This window comes from Nomia melanderi, chromosome 3, assembly GCF_051020985.1.
Source record: "Nomia melanderi isolate GNS246 chromosome 3, iyNomMela1, whole genome shotgun sequence".
Classification (NCBI taxonomy): Eukaryota; Metazoa; Arthropoda; class Insecta; order Hymenoptera; family Halictidae; genus Nomia; species Nomia melanderi.
In genome coordinates, this window is record NC_135001.1 from 17,517,679 (window position 1) to 17,534,502 (window position 16,824).

Below are 16,824 nucleotides of genomic sequence, written 5' to 3' on the forward strand. Positions count from 1 at the left end.
AACATCTGACGTATGATATGAATGTATAAAATTTGCTATCTAGGCATAGTAAATATGTTTTATTTGTAATATTGACAAAAAAAGGCAGATTCCAGGATGCTTTTTATATGCACGTACGTATCTCTTGCTCACGTGGAATTATTCATCCGCGTAACATCATTGTGACATGATATCGAATTGATAATGAAATTGCCAGTACGAGGGAAAGCGTGGTAATGAAATATATGTATAAGTATTTGAATCAGCATCTCCAACGCTTTGCATACCATCTCTCTGCCATTCCGACCCTCATAATAACGGTGCATCGACCTACATAAAACCTCAATTTCTCTGAGGCTAAGTTTCTTAATAAAGTTTCGTGCAATTAGCAGAGAACTATATATGCAGTCGGTACACCTAATTAAAAAATTACCTTTCCAAAAATTAAACATTCGTATAGTACTAGTATGCTACAAGAATGTACATTGTAAAAAGGGTCATTTATGTTTAAAACGTTCGAACGGAAATATTTAAGATTAAATAATAATAGACTTGTTGTAGTGTAATGGAAAAATATTTTCATGGCGTTTATGTATTTTGTTTATCTTAATAATATTTATACTGTTCCACTAAACATGACAAATAACCGCTAGAGACAACAATCAATTTAAATCGATTTAATTCTTATTCATTCCTCAATCAAAGTAAGTAAGTCTTTATTATTGTTAAAATTCTATGAAGTGTAGAAATTAATTTAAGGGAAAATGCTGAACTTCCTCAGAATGTAGTTACAGCTTCTACGTACAAATGATTCTATAATAGTGCTAACAGCTGAGCAGTTTTAAGCTTTATGTACACAAATGTTGCTAAAAGCTAATTTGCACTGTAACGTAAGTATGTACGTAGGATCAAAGTAACAGCTACAAGTTCACAGGAAGCGACAGAGAATATGATTCTAGGAATTGAAGATTTTATTAATAATGATTTAATTAAAATTACATATTAATGTACACGATTGTTATGTATCATTTGCAATTAACTTGTTAACATTTGTATTATATCTTCAAATTAATATATATTTATAATATATAATACAGTATTTAGTATAACATAACAAACAAATTGCATATACATAAAATTATATTCATACATTAATAGTTTTGACTTTGTGCAAACCTCGTTGCGAATTAGGGCTTGTAAAAAAGAATACAACAAATTCCTTTGTAAGGATTCTTTGTTTAGTAGCTTGATTAAATTGATTTAAGCAAATATAAACGAATTTTAGGAGAAAAATTCTATGATATTTTTATAAACGTTTATATACGCAAACTTTCATTAATTTCTAAAAATCGTATCATAAATTAGACGCTTTTAAATCGAATTGCTTTTTGTCTAACTTCTTTTATTAATTTACATTCAGTTAAATCGATTACTTTATTAGTAAAGCGATGATACGTTAATTAATTGAATAGAGATTATTCTGAATTTATACGGTAATCGAATGTTGAAAGTGATGAAACGGAACGGAGGTCGACCGATGAAAGGATGTTCACGATCAGAGAAATTAATAACTTTCGAATAAGATGACTTGCCACCTTGTCTCAAGAATATTCGTAAGTTTTTGCATTGCTCAGCATGTGTTGGTAAGTCATTGAAGACATTCTATTAGTTTTTGCTGCAGAAATGAGGACATTCGAAATAACTCTATCTGTACAAGGATATTCTTAAACAATGTATTGTAAAAACGTGTAACTATGGTTCATTTAAACGAACCACATATTCTTATAGTATTTTATGTATAATTATACACCATGAATACGACAATCGTCTTTCGTTTATAAAATAGTGTTTGAATTTTTACATTTCATGCATTCATTTCGACATTACAATCATTTGAAGTCAGGAAGATTCATTTCACCATCGGAATATCGTCAATTTCACGAACATTCTGTATAATTTTGCCACCAAGGTTATTATAAATAATCGTGCAGTTATTCTCTGGTAAAAATTTCGGAAAAGTTTGGTACTTTTTCAACATCCTACTCTTCATTTCGATGTTCTCATCTACCCGAGGTCACGCGAAGAAAGCGAATTTTAACGGAGGTGGTCAACACCGGTGTCCGAGAAAGGAGAGATCGTAAAATTATGTAATAGACGTCGGCAGTGTATGCTGCCGATAGTTAACAAACACAATTGAACCGCTTCTTATCCAGCAGCCAGTGATTTAACAGTCTCTCATCGAGTCGGCGGCAATTGTTTCCACTTTACGTGCGCCATAAACTCGAGTAGTTTCGCATCTAAAGATCATTTCTCAGACAACAGTAAACTTATTGCTTTACTTACCTTATAGTTCCATTGAACGAACTTACCGGTACACAGAAATCAGTTAGACTTAAACCAACACACATAACAATCTCACAACTCTAATTCGGAGGTCAGAATGTTGGGAGTTTCCGTCCCGTGATAAATAATATTGACGTTTCTGCTTGGCATTGAAGTCACCGACAGGAATGTTATTTCGTAACACCGTCCATCCCTGTTTATTGTAACTCTAACGAAACATTTCTCCTTATTTTCTTGGCCCAATATTTGTAGAACAGAATAGGCTAAAAAGTAAGGTTCCATTAGCAATCACTTATTTGATTAAATATAAAATTTATACATGATACTGAATTTCAAGGGTTGTCGAGTAAGAAAGTAAATATTATTCTTCTATAATAAATTAATATACTTAAAAGCAAACAATTTTTCCCTTTTCCAATAAATTATTAATGACAAAATAGGCGTAACGATCACAGTTGAAAGAGAAATCATAAGGCAAGGAGTTAAAGTAATTTTTTGGAAAATTCTAATTATACGAAGTTCGTGTATTTGAAATAACGAAATGAAACTGTTCGGATGAAAGAGTTCCTGAAGACATAGAATAACATATAATTTTCATTATTAATATTTCATATTAATGAAATACCAAAAGTTAGATAATCTAAACAAATTTCTTTCTTATATTGTCTAATTCTTGATATCTCCCAAAAACATATTTTCAATCCTCATTTTTTAAATTCTTTTGGTTCTAACAATATACATGAAAATCAAACAGAATGCACGTTATGTATTTTTCTGTCAACAAATTTTAATCTAAATTTCACCTTCAAATCAGAGTTTAAGTGATCGACATAATAACCTTTCGGTGAGAACATACGTGTACGATAAATATCAAATTACCTTTTTTCGTAAAAATTGTTAATGATAAAATACCTTTTACGAACGCAATGAGCAATACTATGTGCAACGTTCTGCTCGACACTACATACATTTTTCAAACTGGATAGCGTAATTCCCCATACGCTAATGACACAATTAAATTCACATTATACAGGGCGAATCAAATAAAGTGTTACAAGACATTTTCTATGAAACAGCAGTATATATTGTCTTCATTTTTTTTAACACTAAAACTACCGAGCACTTAAACGGTCTTTTTAAAATGTTTGTATAAAAGCTATAAGTATGAATTTATTAAGATTTCAATTGGTTTATATTTCAGTTTAGGTATTACTAAATCATCTTTAACCATTTCTTAAAGAAGTATCTGTACCTTTACATTAATTCTGAAGGAAAAAATTAGGAATCGGTAATTTCGACCCACCTGGTAGTTCTAGTGTTAATTAAAGGACTAAACCAATATTCCTCATTATTTTGATTTTTCGAGTGAATAGCACCTCAAAGTACGATAGTTGTAATGATGACGTGTAGCATAACTACTAAAATACACGTTTAATTTGTAATTAAAACTAAGTTGAGAATATAATGATTAGAATTGAAAATTTCTTTAGAAATATATGTTATAACATCTTTCATTTTACAATCGGATTTACAATCGGATTTTCAATTTACACTACAATTTACACTGCAATTTACATTTCTAGCGGATTCAGTTAGACATTACAAATGTGTACTCAGTTTCAAATAATACGACCTTTGGGAACTGTTAACAGCCTCGTGAATCATCATTCTGTTAAATCTGAATATTTAAACAGCTTGAGATTTTAATAATCTGAGCTGTATGTATCTTCTAGTGGAATATCCTTCTAGCGAGATATCCTTGACACAGTCTATCAACCTGTATCCTAAACTGTCCCGATCAATCCATTTAACGAAATATTACAACATCGAAGGTTACTAGAAACTGTCGTGTTCAAAAGAAAGACAGCTTAGTCAGACAGAAACGCCCGAAAAGTGTATCGAATGACTCTTTATATCTCTCTTCGTAGAATTCTGTTGGTCAACCTTGAAGTGAGAGTGAAACTCTTCGCAGGTATTTTAAAAAGGGAAACGTTCATAACCGGATCTCACGACGTGGGGCAAGGAGCTCGTGAAAAAGTACACCTTACGTGTATGTGAAAAATACATCTACGTATTGTATAATATCGCAAATTGTTGCGTGAAGAAATGGTACCAAGAATACAGCCCTTTTTCATTGAAGTGTCAGTGAGCGTTCGATTTAAATCACTATTGAGTTCCGATTTTCTTACAATAATTAGTCTTCAGACTATAACTGATTTAACTATCATTTTTCTTATTTTCAAGCACTATTATATTTTCAAATTTAAATATTAAAATAATGAGGAATTATTAATTACTTTCTTTCTTAAATGATGTATAGACTTTCATACCGTTTGATACGATTCGTATTATATCAAGTCTCCAGTAGAAGATTACGTTTTTTAATGAACTATAATATCTAGGCAAAAGAATGGTAACGGATGTTTAGTCTCCAACTGTACACGACGTACATTATCGTCCAGTAATTATTAGATAAGTACTTTCTTAATCTAATGAAAACATAAATTGAAGTGTAATCTTTATACAATGTAGTTACTCTAGATATACGCGAAACATTTGTCATTTATTTGAGTAAATTTGAAAATTATTGTACTATGAGTGCAAAATCAATGTAATTTTTTCCATATTATAAATCCATTTAAGTATAAAGAAGATAATTATATAAATTAGTAAATAAATGAAAAACCCATTTTACAAATCGTGATAAAATTTATAGAAATGAATACAACAAAATTGTAGTGGAATTAGTAGAAACATTCAAATAATTCACAAGCAAACTGTTAAAATCCACTTTGAATAGGAAAAGATAATATTTCAGATGTTTTACAAAGCATAATAAGATTTGCATTATTTTTGAAACGTCAAAAACTGATGCTCATTTATAACTATTTAATAGGTTACTTAATAGGTTATTTAACTGTGAATGGTTGTATCTACAATCGACAGCTGCGAATGAATAATTTAATCATTCAAATAATGAGAGATTGATATGTAGTTTCCTTTTTTTCTGATATTTAAGATTTCGACACATAATTCAACTTTTATGAAAAGAGTTTTTGACGGTTTGAAAAATTCTCGTTCGCGAATAAATAATTATTGTAAATCAATTTATGAATTTTGTTACTTGTAGAAATTTTCTAAGAGCTATTCGTTCTTATTGTAGACTCGTTAACGTGAATATTCAACGATCTATGATTAGGTGTGTATGAATATAATGAAACGTACATCGTTTTTATTAATGTATGAAATATAACCTTATGCTTGTATTACTTTCTGTATTCACATTCTTTGTAACTATTCTGTGTCCTATTTACTACTTTAAATTTGAAATGGGCACACAAGGTCAACGTAATTGCATCGATGAAATCTCATTGCATACTTTCCTCGTATCATCCTACTTTCTTTGCATGGAACATCAATTTTAAATTAACTCCTTCAGGAGCACTCTATCATTCTCAATGCATACTAGTGTCAGGCAACTAATACATGCTTTAATTTGATTTTAATTGTGCTTTGTCTTCCCTGATACTAATGATTACAATATCCAACACATATTTTTCTGATGTTCATATAATTATAGTATTAGATATTACAACTAGTATTTGTTATAGATTCTTATGCACTGAGTAGAAATTTTTAATTTGCTCCTAGTAACTTCAGTTTTTAAGATATTTAATTTTAAATTTTAATAAAGTACAAACAAAGCAAACGAAACTAAACAATTTTTAAATTATATGTATCCTCGTTATAAACTTTTCTTGCAGAAATAATCTTTAAAGCAAGTGAGACGTTCTAATTTTTTCGGATTCTCAATTTATGTTAAAAACTGGTATCAAATTTTATCAGTATTATTCAAAATGATTATTCGAAAATTGAACTTAATATTTATAAATTAAATAATAATATTTCTAATGATGATGCCATTTTAAATAATTAACTAATGAAAATGTATATACAGTGGTTTTAAACATTCTACACACAAATTATCAATAAACAGATATCACTGTTATTATACAGTTGAAGGTAGACCTAAATATGTTATTTTCAATTTCAGTAGACATGCTTTAAAAGATTTTTATCTTATAATGTGCACGTGAATAAAATGTTAATTTTTGTCATAAGAATATTTTTATATTGATTTCACTGTTCAGTAAAATATTTACACTACATTTAAACTTTTTCTCTTTTGCAGGTAGACTTTCGGCTATACTTATAGGTATTCTCACTCTTGTGATCGGCATTATCTTAAGTAGTATACCTTGGGTGGATTATATTATTTTGAAGGTAAGTAAAATACTGTTTCCAATTGCGTTACTTAATAGGTTACAGTAGTTATCATCATTAAAGATTGTATTTATAAGTGAAAATATGTAGACTATTGACGAGGGTTTCAGAAGAACACTTTACAGTTTATATAAATGTTTTAAATCTTTTTAGTATTATTTTTGTTATTATATATATAATTATATGTATATAATATATTGTGTAAACACTTATACTAAACTTTTTACCATTTATCTGTCCTAAAATATTCGTGATTTACAAAGATGAACACTTAATAGCCACTTTCAAGCATCTCACTTGCGCTGCAGTGAAAATGGATACAGTATTGAGAATTACTAGTATCAACAAAAAGCGGAACTTATTTCCGCTGTCGGCCTTGCACTTTCTCAGAGAACAAGTTACATACGTAACTCACACGTTTCACTCACAGTATAAACTAGTGGTTATAGTTATTAAAGTAGTCATCTATTTTTGAAAATCAGGTTTCATATTTGTTGTTTCAAGGAACATCGAATCTAAACGCTAATTGATATTTTAAGTAACATCGGCTAATATAACGTTCTTTGAAACACTTTATTTATTTATTACTAGTACTATAGCTGTAATTGTTAGGATCCAAAAAGGCTGAACACGAAATATATTTGTTGGTTTGTTGGTGTAAATTATTTCTGTGTCTAATCTACTTTAACTAAAGTAGGTTTTTAATCGATTGCATAGAACGATGCATATATCGGATTTACCATCGCGAGCAAGCGTGACAGGGTTAACGACACCATAATATTTAAATTATGATAGATTACTATCTATTTGATTACTTACGGTTATGAATTCTATCTTACATAAAATAGCAGGGAAGTTCAAGTATAAGAAACAAACTAAACATACATTTTTTTTATATAAAAATAAACATTTTGGTGTGTCCGGATTTTGTAATTAGGCGTACACTTTTTACACTAAAATCTACGTGAAAGTGGATCAGAATGTTATTGCATAAATATTCAAAACTTTATTGCTTTTTACTTATCACTTAAACAAATGAATTTTTCTAAAATCTAATTAGAAAAGTAAACTTTTATTAAAAAATATATAATTTTGCTAAATTAAAGTAGTTTTAACAGTTTTCGAGATATTCGATTAAATATATTTCTTACTTCCAATTTTGAGAGCTCTCTCTCTACATATTCGATTTGAATAATTAAAATGATGACAATACTGCATGTAAAGGATTTTTGACAAATCTACTTTGTACCAAAGATTCATAAAAGTTGGTGGATGTTACTTCGGTATATTTAATTTCCTAAAAGGAAAACGTTCAGATTACTGTGTAGTACCCTTTAAATTTTCCTTCAAATATGAAGTAATTTATTGAAATACATTTTTAACTAAATATGGAGCCATAATATTGAATTATGAACGATCATTTTCTGTCCTGAATATTCAAATATACAGAAAATAACTGCATATACCATTAATATTAGAGGACATAATAAATTATACAGCCAAACATGAATAGATTTATTGATTTCGAATATCTTATTTAACGTTATAACTATTAAGTGTTTAATATAATTAATACCTAATCCTTATAAAAATTGTAACAATAATCTTCTTACAGTTACTTCATATATTTATTATAGTATATAGCATATAATGGAACTATTTATTTTATAAATTATCTTGGATATCATTACTTTTGAAGTATCAATAATTGCGAAATAAAAAAATTGAAACCTGTCATTGTAACGGGTGCGATAGTTCTAGTGTTAAGGTATAATAATAAGCTCAAACGTCATTAACAAAAGTTACAGAACTGAAAGCTATTTAGATTGTAACATGCATAAATATATTCTACAATTATTTACATATTTATTAATCTATTTAGCTATGACAAGTAGTCATGATTGAATTTTTCTTCTTTTTTCAGCAACTACGGCTATGGAATGGTTCCATTTCGTTTCAGTACTGGCAAAAACCCGGTGTAGTTCGATTAACGAAAGTGTATATATTCAATGTAACAAATGCGGAGAATTTCTTGCAATTCAACGAGAAGCCGAAGCTGCAGGAAGTTGGGCCGTTTGTTTATAAGTATGTCTTGTATAAAATAATAAAATGCGTTTTAAGTATACTGAAATATTCAGTGCAAAATTTGAAAACAGAGAGGTAGTACCTATTAACTAATCTTGATAATGTGAACTGTGAATTAAATGTTTCTATATTCTTGTATATTGGTTTTATTCGTAAAGTATCTGCTGGTTATTTATTATTTCACCAGTAACAAACGCGTGGTATTGAATCTCCAATGTAAGATGTTATTATTTCCTGTTTGTGACACAGCTTGCCTTTGTGACATTTTCATTTCGAAATCGTTTGAGAACTTAAAATACACAGTATCGACTGCGTCGCATATCGATATTTTCATACAGAATCGCATTTCCGGCAATTTTATGGTTCCAGAATTTATAGTCGTAATACATGTTGTAAATACGTAATTCAAGCACATCTTTGTAATAATTCTTATAAACGTAGATGAAAATACATTTACATAACTAATTCAAACTAACTAAATGACACAATTACGTTATGTTACAATATTATACAGATAATATTAATGTAACAGCAAAAAGAAATTATGGAACACTTTGTAACATTTCAATAGATCTTTTGTATATTAAAAATATTCATAATAATTATTTTACTTATTTTACAGGGAAGACATGGAAAAAGTGAATATTGTCTTTCACAACAATGGTACTGTGAGTTATCAACACAAGAAGATATTAAACTTCGTACCAGAATTGTCGCAGGACAAAAACATGAGATTAATGGTACCAAACATTCCATTATTGGTGAGTAAACATTTATTAACCTGTTTAACCCTTTGCACTCGGTTTATTTTCAATATTGTTGGATGTAAACTTGTATTTATTTTTAGGGGAATGAATTAAAGTAATTCATATTTATATTTATTTTATTTATTAATATTATAATAACGTTTAATTTTGATGTTCTTTTAAAGTGTGATACTTTGTAAAACAATTTCCAACGTTCTATAACAAATTTGTATAGTCATCTTCATACACGACATACGAGTGCAAAGGGTAAAATTACTATTCTCTTTATTGTGACTGTATATGCTTGAAGAAAGAATTTAATTGGAATATATTCATTATTTTATATTTCATATTTCAGACTGTATCAACGCAGAGTAAGAGTCTGCCTCGATTCATTACTTTAGGATTATCCATGTTTCTAAGCGGAATGCACATGAGTCCGTTTGTTCCTGTAACTGCTCAACAGCTTGTTTTTGGATACGATGATCCATTAGTTAGCATTGCGCATCAGTTTTTCCCAAAAACAAGACGCCCGATGAGTCAAATGGGACTTCTACTTGGAGTAAGTTATAAATTGTATATTCTATTTGTTAATATTACATTCACGTGTAAACACAATTAAAAGAAGGAGCATTGCTTAAGAAGATAGGGAACTCTATAACAAGAATTTAAATATTTCATTAATCGACTGTGGAACTTTATGCATTTGTAGTACCTATACCAAAGTTTAAACAAATTAACAGAACAAACAGTCATATAACTTAATATCGCTTCAGTGTGATTTTAATTTATCTAAACTATCCATGAAAACAATGAAATTTTACTTAATAGAATTTTTTTAAATATCTCTATAAATTTTTACACACACTTCCGCAATCTGTTGATTAAATTAATGTTAAAAGGTTTTAAAACTTCACTGCATGAAATAAAACATGTTTGTATTATTCAAATTTAATAATTATTGTTAAATTAATAAAAATGATTGAAATTTATAATATTATTAAAACTAACACTTTTAAATTATAGAGGAATGGTACTATAAACGAGGTATCTACCATTTTCACGGGCCATACCGATATGAAGGAATTTGGATTAATAAACCGACTAAACGGATTAGATCGTTTACCGTATTGGCCAAATGCTCCTTGTAACTCTATTCGAGCTTCAGAAGGTAAGTACCATCAGCTTTTGTAAGATTACATAACAATATATTATATTGTACGTATTCACGTACATAGAAATCTGTGAATAAGTCGACACATCATGTATGTAACGCTCGAACAAATTGATTTCAAAAAAGGAACGCACACAAATAAATTTCAGAGTTAAATTTTTGAAAATAAATTACTTCCGAATGATCTATTTGCCAAATACTCGATCGTTTCGAATTAATATAATATTGAATAACATATAGCAATTTGTTCTGTGTAAAATACAAAACGAATAAATGAATAAGAATGAGTAAATATAATTTATTCAAACGTAAGAAGTATGTGATTACAGAATTGAAGTTTCATACGTTGTACATAAAAGAAAAACATCGTTTTTCCCTGGTGAAATCAAATAATAAATCGCTGCTAATCGACACACGTATGAATTATGTATGCTCCTTAATCCTGCCTGCACTTCATTCATTTTTATAGACGTAATTAAAAACCAGTAACAAGAATTAAGATGCCGTTAACGTATCACTAACAATAAAATATTTTATTGTAGGATCCTTCTTTCCTCCTCGTGAACTAACCGGCGACGATATCGTCCATCTCTGGGATAAAGATATTTGCCGGACTTTGCCTTTGCAATATCGCGGCCCTACAGAGAAGTCAGGAATTAAAGGAGATTACTACACTCCTTCTGACGTTGTTTTCGGACGACCAAACGATAAAGCTCCGGAAAACGAGTGTTTTTGTTCCAGTGACATGTCGACTTGTCCTATGGATGGTCTGCAAAATATTAGTCCTTGCCAGTATAGTAAGTATAACATCCATCAACTCCACGTAGGACATATAATCGCATAGTTTTAATTATCGAAATTAATTTTTTAAATAGAAATGAAAGTGAACTTATGCCTTTACTTGCGAGAGTAATTGCCCTCTTTTACTTGCCAACAATAATAATGTATATTTTATGTTAAACAATGTGCACTGAATTGATTATGATGATTATCAGTTTTTAAATGAATTAGAAGAACCATGGGTTCGTCCTACTTTCGACTGAATTGATTTCATTAAATTTTTTCTTTAGAAGAAAATGTCCAACAGGTAATGTACAAATGGTAGTAAGCAACCGGAAAATTATGTGCCATGATGGTGTGCTGATTAATGATACACTATTAATTTTCAGTTCTTAATAGTCTCGTTTTTTGCTTTACAGTGATTTAAAATAGAAACTGAATTATTTTCTTCTGACAAGTCACACTGCGCGCAGTATTTTCGCACACCTGGATTTTTTGAGCTGACAGAAGGGAAAAGAGAGATTGATAATTGAGACCTTTTAACTTTCTAATATTCTACCACATACAAAGAAATAATCATAGATAGTCAAATCAGGTGAATGTCTCGAGTAATTAAGTGGCACAACAAGTTTTGAGATTAAAAAGTGTCTGTGGACGGATAACTTGCCGAGCAAAAAACATCGCGTGTTTCATGTTTCGTTATTTAAAAGTAGTAAAGAAGTAGCCATTTTTAGATTTTTTGTAATCGTTGTTAAGACATACATATCCTGCAGGAAGCAAACTGGAAAAAATTACTGACTTCATTTCCATTTAACGATTTTTTTCTAATAAATCACGTATCAGGATTAACATGTTAATATTTTAAAGACTTTCACTATATTGACTTCAAACGTTCGCATTTAGAATTGAAAGTTGCGAACAAATGCTTTAAAAAAGAACCAAATTTTCGACGTTTAAAATTATTTCTGTTCTTACTATAAACACTTTATAATTGTCTTTTGTAGAAAACATATTAAAATAATTTTAAGCTTTAAGTTAAATGTGAACTTTGAAACAGTGAGCCACTCATGCACCGATCTTTCTTATGTTTCTGAATTTACATTGAAAACTAAGAATCTAAGATTCTTAAAAACAATACCTTTTCATACGAAAACCATCGGAGGAAGTTGCAACATTTCGTTTTTTATTGAAAATAAAATATTTCTGTCAAACAAAACATATCTTCAATAACTCTCAATGCTAACTGTGGTTTAACTTCCTTCATTGTTGTTGAATATTGAAACATATGAAAAAAGTATAAAAGTATGTGAAACAATATTGTATGGAGAACCTTTGTTCTATATTATTGACTTATCTGAATATGCAAAATAGTATAGTGCCCGTACTGGAACGCCCAGTATATTCATACCGTAATTCTCTCTTTTCGAACCACATACCGTGTAGTTTTCACTATTGAGGCTTTCGAATGCAAGTCACTTTCTTGTGATTCGTTAGAATTTCATCCCATATTTCTAATAAAGGCATAAATTATATTCTAGATTTACTACATTTCTTATTAAACGTTTACTTTTATTTAGAAGATGTCAATCAGTTCTGACATTCAATATTGTAAGCATTTATTTGCTCTGCAATCATCTATGGATTGGATACTGTTCTTAATCTAATATACTTGTGTAGTATACATGGTTAAATATGTCGATGATCGATTTACACGTACAGAACCTTTTCCTTTCCATAGTTGACTAAATTTTTATAAACTTGCTCATTCTTTAATTTCAATATCGTATAGCCTGAATAAAATTAAAAAATAATAATTAATTATTAGGTATGATGTCAACAATTTTAAAATAAAGACATTAATTCTAATAGAAAACCTCAAGTTTTATATAATTCTATATTCATGTGCTTTATTAAAATACAAATCGAAATATAAAATAGACATAAATACAATTGTTAATAATATTCTCTTTTACTCCTCAGCTGCGCCAGTTTATCTCTCCTTTCCACATTTTTATAAGGCGGATCCTAAACTGTTGGATGCGGTCGAAGGTTTGGAGCCAAATCAAGACCGGCATGAAACCTACTTTAAGATTCAACCGGTAAGCATTATTAAACATAGCTCTCACTGCAAAAATTTTTGTAAAGGAAAGATCTTGATGAATCCGTTAATGTTAATGAAAAAAAGTCTTATCCAGAGCAATCACTTTCTCTTAAATATGAAATATAGATGTATAATGTAAACTGAGTTTCATTTCAATTTGACTGTCCATGAATTTACTATTCCCATAAAGTTTATTCTATTACTACGCAAATATTCTTTTCGTAAGCTTTTTGTAAGCTTCTCAAATAAAACGGGAAAATTACTTTTTATATTTTAGTCAGATTTGTTTTCATATACGTGTGTATAGATTACAAAATATACAGGGTGACAAGGTATAATGTAATGTTCTACTTCAATATTTTTCAATTCTATGAAATCCGTCTGATTAAATAAATAATTAGTATGCTATTCCATTTAAAAATAACGGAAACAGCACTCTTTTGTTTTCTTGGTAACTGCTCCAGAAAAATTGATTACACACCAAATGATCAGATGATCGCTGTTCTTCTTAATTAATACTAGGTTTACGAATTCCATTAATTTGATACATACTGGATTTTATAAACATTATTTGTTATTCTAGCAATTCGATTTGGTCGGGGGTCACCGGTGACCCCCATGCCATTCAACGTGCTAAAAGTCTGATAATTCTAAATTGCATATATTTCAATAGAATATTATTATATTGATTGTATTCAACGATTAATTACATCTATCATTTGTTCTCCTTTATTCTTCAGAAACTTGGTGTGCCGCTAGAAGGAAAAGTTCGTTTGCAGTTGAACTTAAAAGTTGAACACCAGCCGAACATCGCTGTCGTGTCGGATTTTCCCGATATCGTATTTCCAATCATGTGGGTGGAAGAGGGTGTCGAGGAACTGACGCCCTCTATCCGCAGGTGGATCTACTTAGCAACGACGTTCTGCGACATCGCTGTGCCCTGTACCTCGTACGGATTAATTCTAGTCGGTTTAATAATCATAATCACTGTTTCCGCGAAAGTTTACAACAACGTTGTATTTACACACGAAGCGATAGAATTAGGGAAACGAACGATCAGAAGAGGTTCGATGTTACTGGTGAACGGACAACACAGACTGCTAGTGACGCGAGATTCGTACGTTCTGCTTAACGACAGTAGAAACGAGAAGGCGGAAAGGATAAGTGTCTAGCCTTCATAGTAATAATTTTGTATCTACGATTAATAAAATAAGATACATTTAAGTATATATCCCGCGTTGCTGGGGAGTTGGTACTTGGGCGGAATGCGGGTCTAATTGGTTGCACTGGAAAGAGGCACGCTTTTCTTCGTACCCAATTTAGACAGTAATGTGTGATACCATTCATTGATACAATCGCACGGTATTTGATTAACCCTCTTGCTACAATGGACAAGATATCTCGATTCCACGGTGTCGAATAAACGATGCTATGAACGAGATATCTCATCACTATGATGTCGTCGTTCAGTCCTATGGAAGATATACCTTGTGTACCTTTATTATTGATATGAAGTGTTTTATTTGAAAATTTGACAGAGGTAATCGATTTTTACGATATGCCATCATTGGTAGAGGATGCTTAAAAATGATAAATATAAAGTACTTCATATTTTACAAGATGAGAGTCTGGTGGATGACAAGAACTGTAAACACTATAGGAGAATCGCAGAATATTTCCACTGCTGCAAATAGCACGGCTATCGACATTACTTCTATATTAGAGCACCAATATCATTCGGGTATTACAAGAGATAACACTGTACGGGGACATCGTGGTGACAAGATATCTCGTGCACAGCATCGTTTCTTCAACATCCTGAAACCGAGATATCTCGTTCATTGTAGCGAAAGGGTTAATGCTAAAAACAAAACACACAGCGAAAGACCCCCTTGCCCTTTTGCTGCCCCTAGTAAGTACCAACTGTCCAGCAACAGAAAGTACTTATATACACTGCGTTACGCGACGTTGAATCGTCTCGCGATAGTTTTTACTCGTTTTTAATACTGTACACCAAAGTTTTCCTTCCAATTACCTGAAGAGGGACGATGATGCGTAACAGTTATAATAATCATGTGTCTGACGAAATTCCGATTATCTCTGCACGAACCATGTTCGATTTTGCTGAATTTCTTTTCCTATCTGTGATTTCATTTCTTTACTTATGTCGTCAATGTGCCGTAGCGCGAAACCTAGATCGTGCTTCGACGAACAGAAACGGGTACTGACTGATTAAAGAAAAAACGAAACGCAATTTCAGCAAAATTCATTATCTCGAATGATATGATATGAACCGTACAAGAACATTGCTACTCAACGTGGGCACTTCATGCATGATCGAGATCTAGTGCAATATTAGTACTATGTAATAGGTATTAATACGAATAATTTCCAGGCAAAACGATAGCTTGATGATGGTTACAGTTTACGTCTAAACATCACATTTGGAATTTAAAAAATAATCGAACTAAACGAAAGCGATCGAAAATGCATGTTCAAACATGTTTTATATCATACGTAATATTTCGAGGTTGCTAACCAGTAAACCTTACTCAGGACACTTAATATTAAATAGAAAAAGAGTCAATTGATTTATTTTCCTATGAAGTTTATACTCATCTAAACGATAATATTCATAAAATATCTTATTAATTGGGAATTTTTAGAATAATAATACGAATATACCATGTAATGTTACTATGTATGAAGTTTGTAATAAAAACGATTTGTTTAAAAATATTTTTGAAAGGATTTTTATATATTAATGAGAACAATGAATTGAGTGGAGTGTGAGTTTTAGTAGGTCATATGTGCTCAGTTTGTGCTTCTATAGATTTTAATGTTCATTGTAATATAAAGAAATAATTATGAACGATAATGAAATTTTGTAATAAAACTATAAATATTTTATAGGAACAAGTATGTAGTTTAATTTAGGTCGGCTCCCAGTTGATCTTAAATCACAATTAATTGATGCTAACGAACCACAATTTTTTATCCAAAAATACACGATAATGTAGTCTAGGAGAGATTTTAATTTCAGTAACATTCCTCAATATTGTAGTTTATTGGTTGTTGTATACACACAATGCTCAATAGTTAGGTTTTGTGTTAAAATATCTTCTAAGTTATACATTTAATATACAAAATAAAAAAAAATCAGAAATAAATAAGAACTGGAGGAAACACCATAAAATGAAGTTGGGAAAAATATGATGGTGAACTACTATCTGATACTGCTTACATTAGAATGGTAGGTGATTTTACCATTTTTAGTTACAATGGAAAGGGGAAAGTTTGGAGAAAACCAAATGCAGAGATAGATCCTAAAC

At 30.3% G+C, this 16,824-nt stretch overlaps 1 protein-coding gene and 1 long non-coding RNA gene across 2 annotated transcripts in view; one reads left to right on the forward strand and one right to left on the reverse strand.

Moving 5' to 3' along the window:
• Nucleotides 1-2,573, reverse strand: part of LOC116429240 (uncharacterized) — a 35,417-nt gene extending 32,844 nt beyond the window's left edge. Inside the window, exon 1 of the long non-coding RNA XR_004235451.2 lies at nt 2,323-2,573. This is a non-coding gene — a long non-coding RNA (uncharacterized LOC116429240). The remainder of the gene's footprint in view (nt 1-2,322) is intronic.
• The window catches only part of dsb (scavenger receptor class B member debris buster), a 71,838-nt gene extending 55,527 nt beyond the window's left edge, over nt 1-16,311 (forward strand). The window contains exons 3-10 of the mRNA XM_031981966.2: nt 6,515-6,606; nt 8,531-8,691; nt 9,314-9,452; nt 9,796-9,999; nt 10,464-10,608; nt 11,154-11,408; nt 13,372-13,490; nt 14,233-16,311. Coding sequence (XP_031837826.1) covers nt 6,515-6,606; nt 8,531-8,691; nt 9,314-9,452; nt 9,796-9,999; nt 10,464-10,608; nt 11,154-11,408; nt 13,372-13,490; nt 14,233-14,664 — 1,547 coding nt within the window. The 3' untranslated portion in view covers nt 14,665-16,311. The remainder of the gene's footprint in view (nt 1-6,514; nt 6,607-8,530; nt 8,692-9,313; nt 9,453-9,795; nt 10,000-10,463; nt 10,609-11,153; nt 11,409-13,371; nt 13,491-14,232) is intronic.
• The last annotated feature ends 513 nt before the right edge of the window (nt 16,312-16,824 follow it).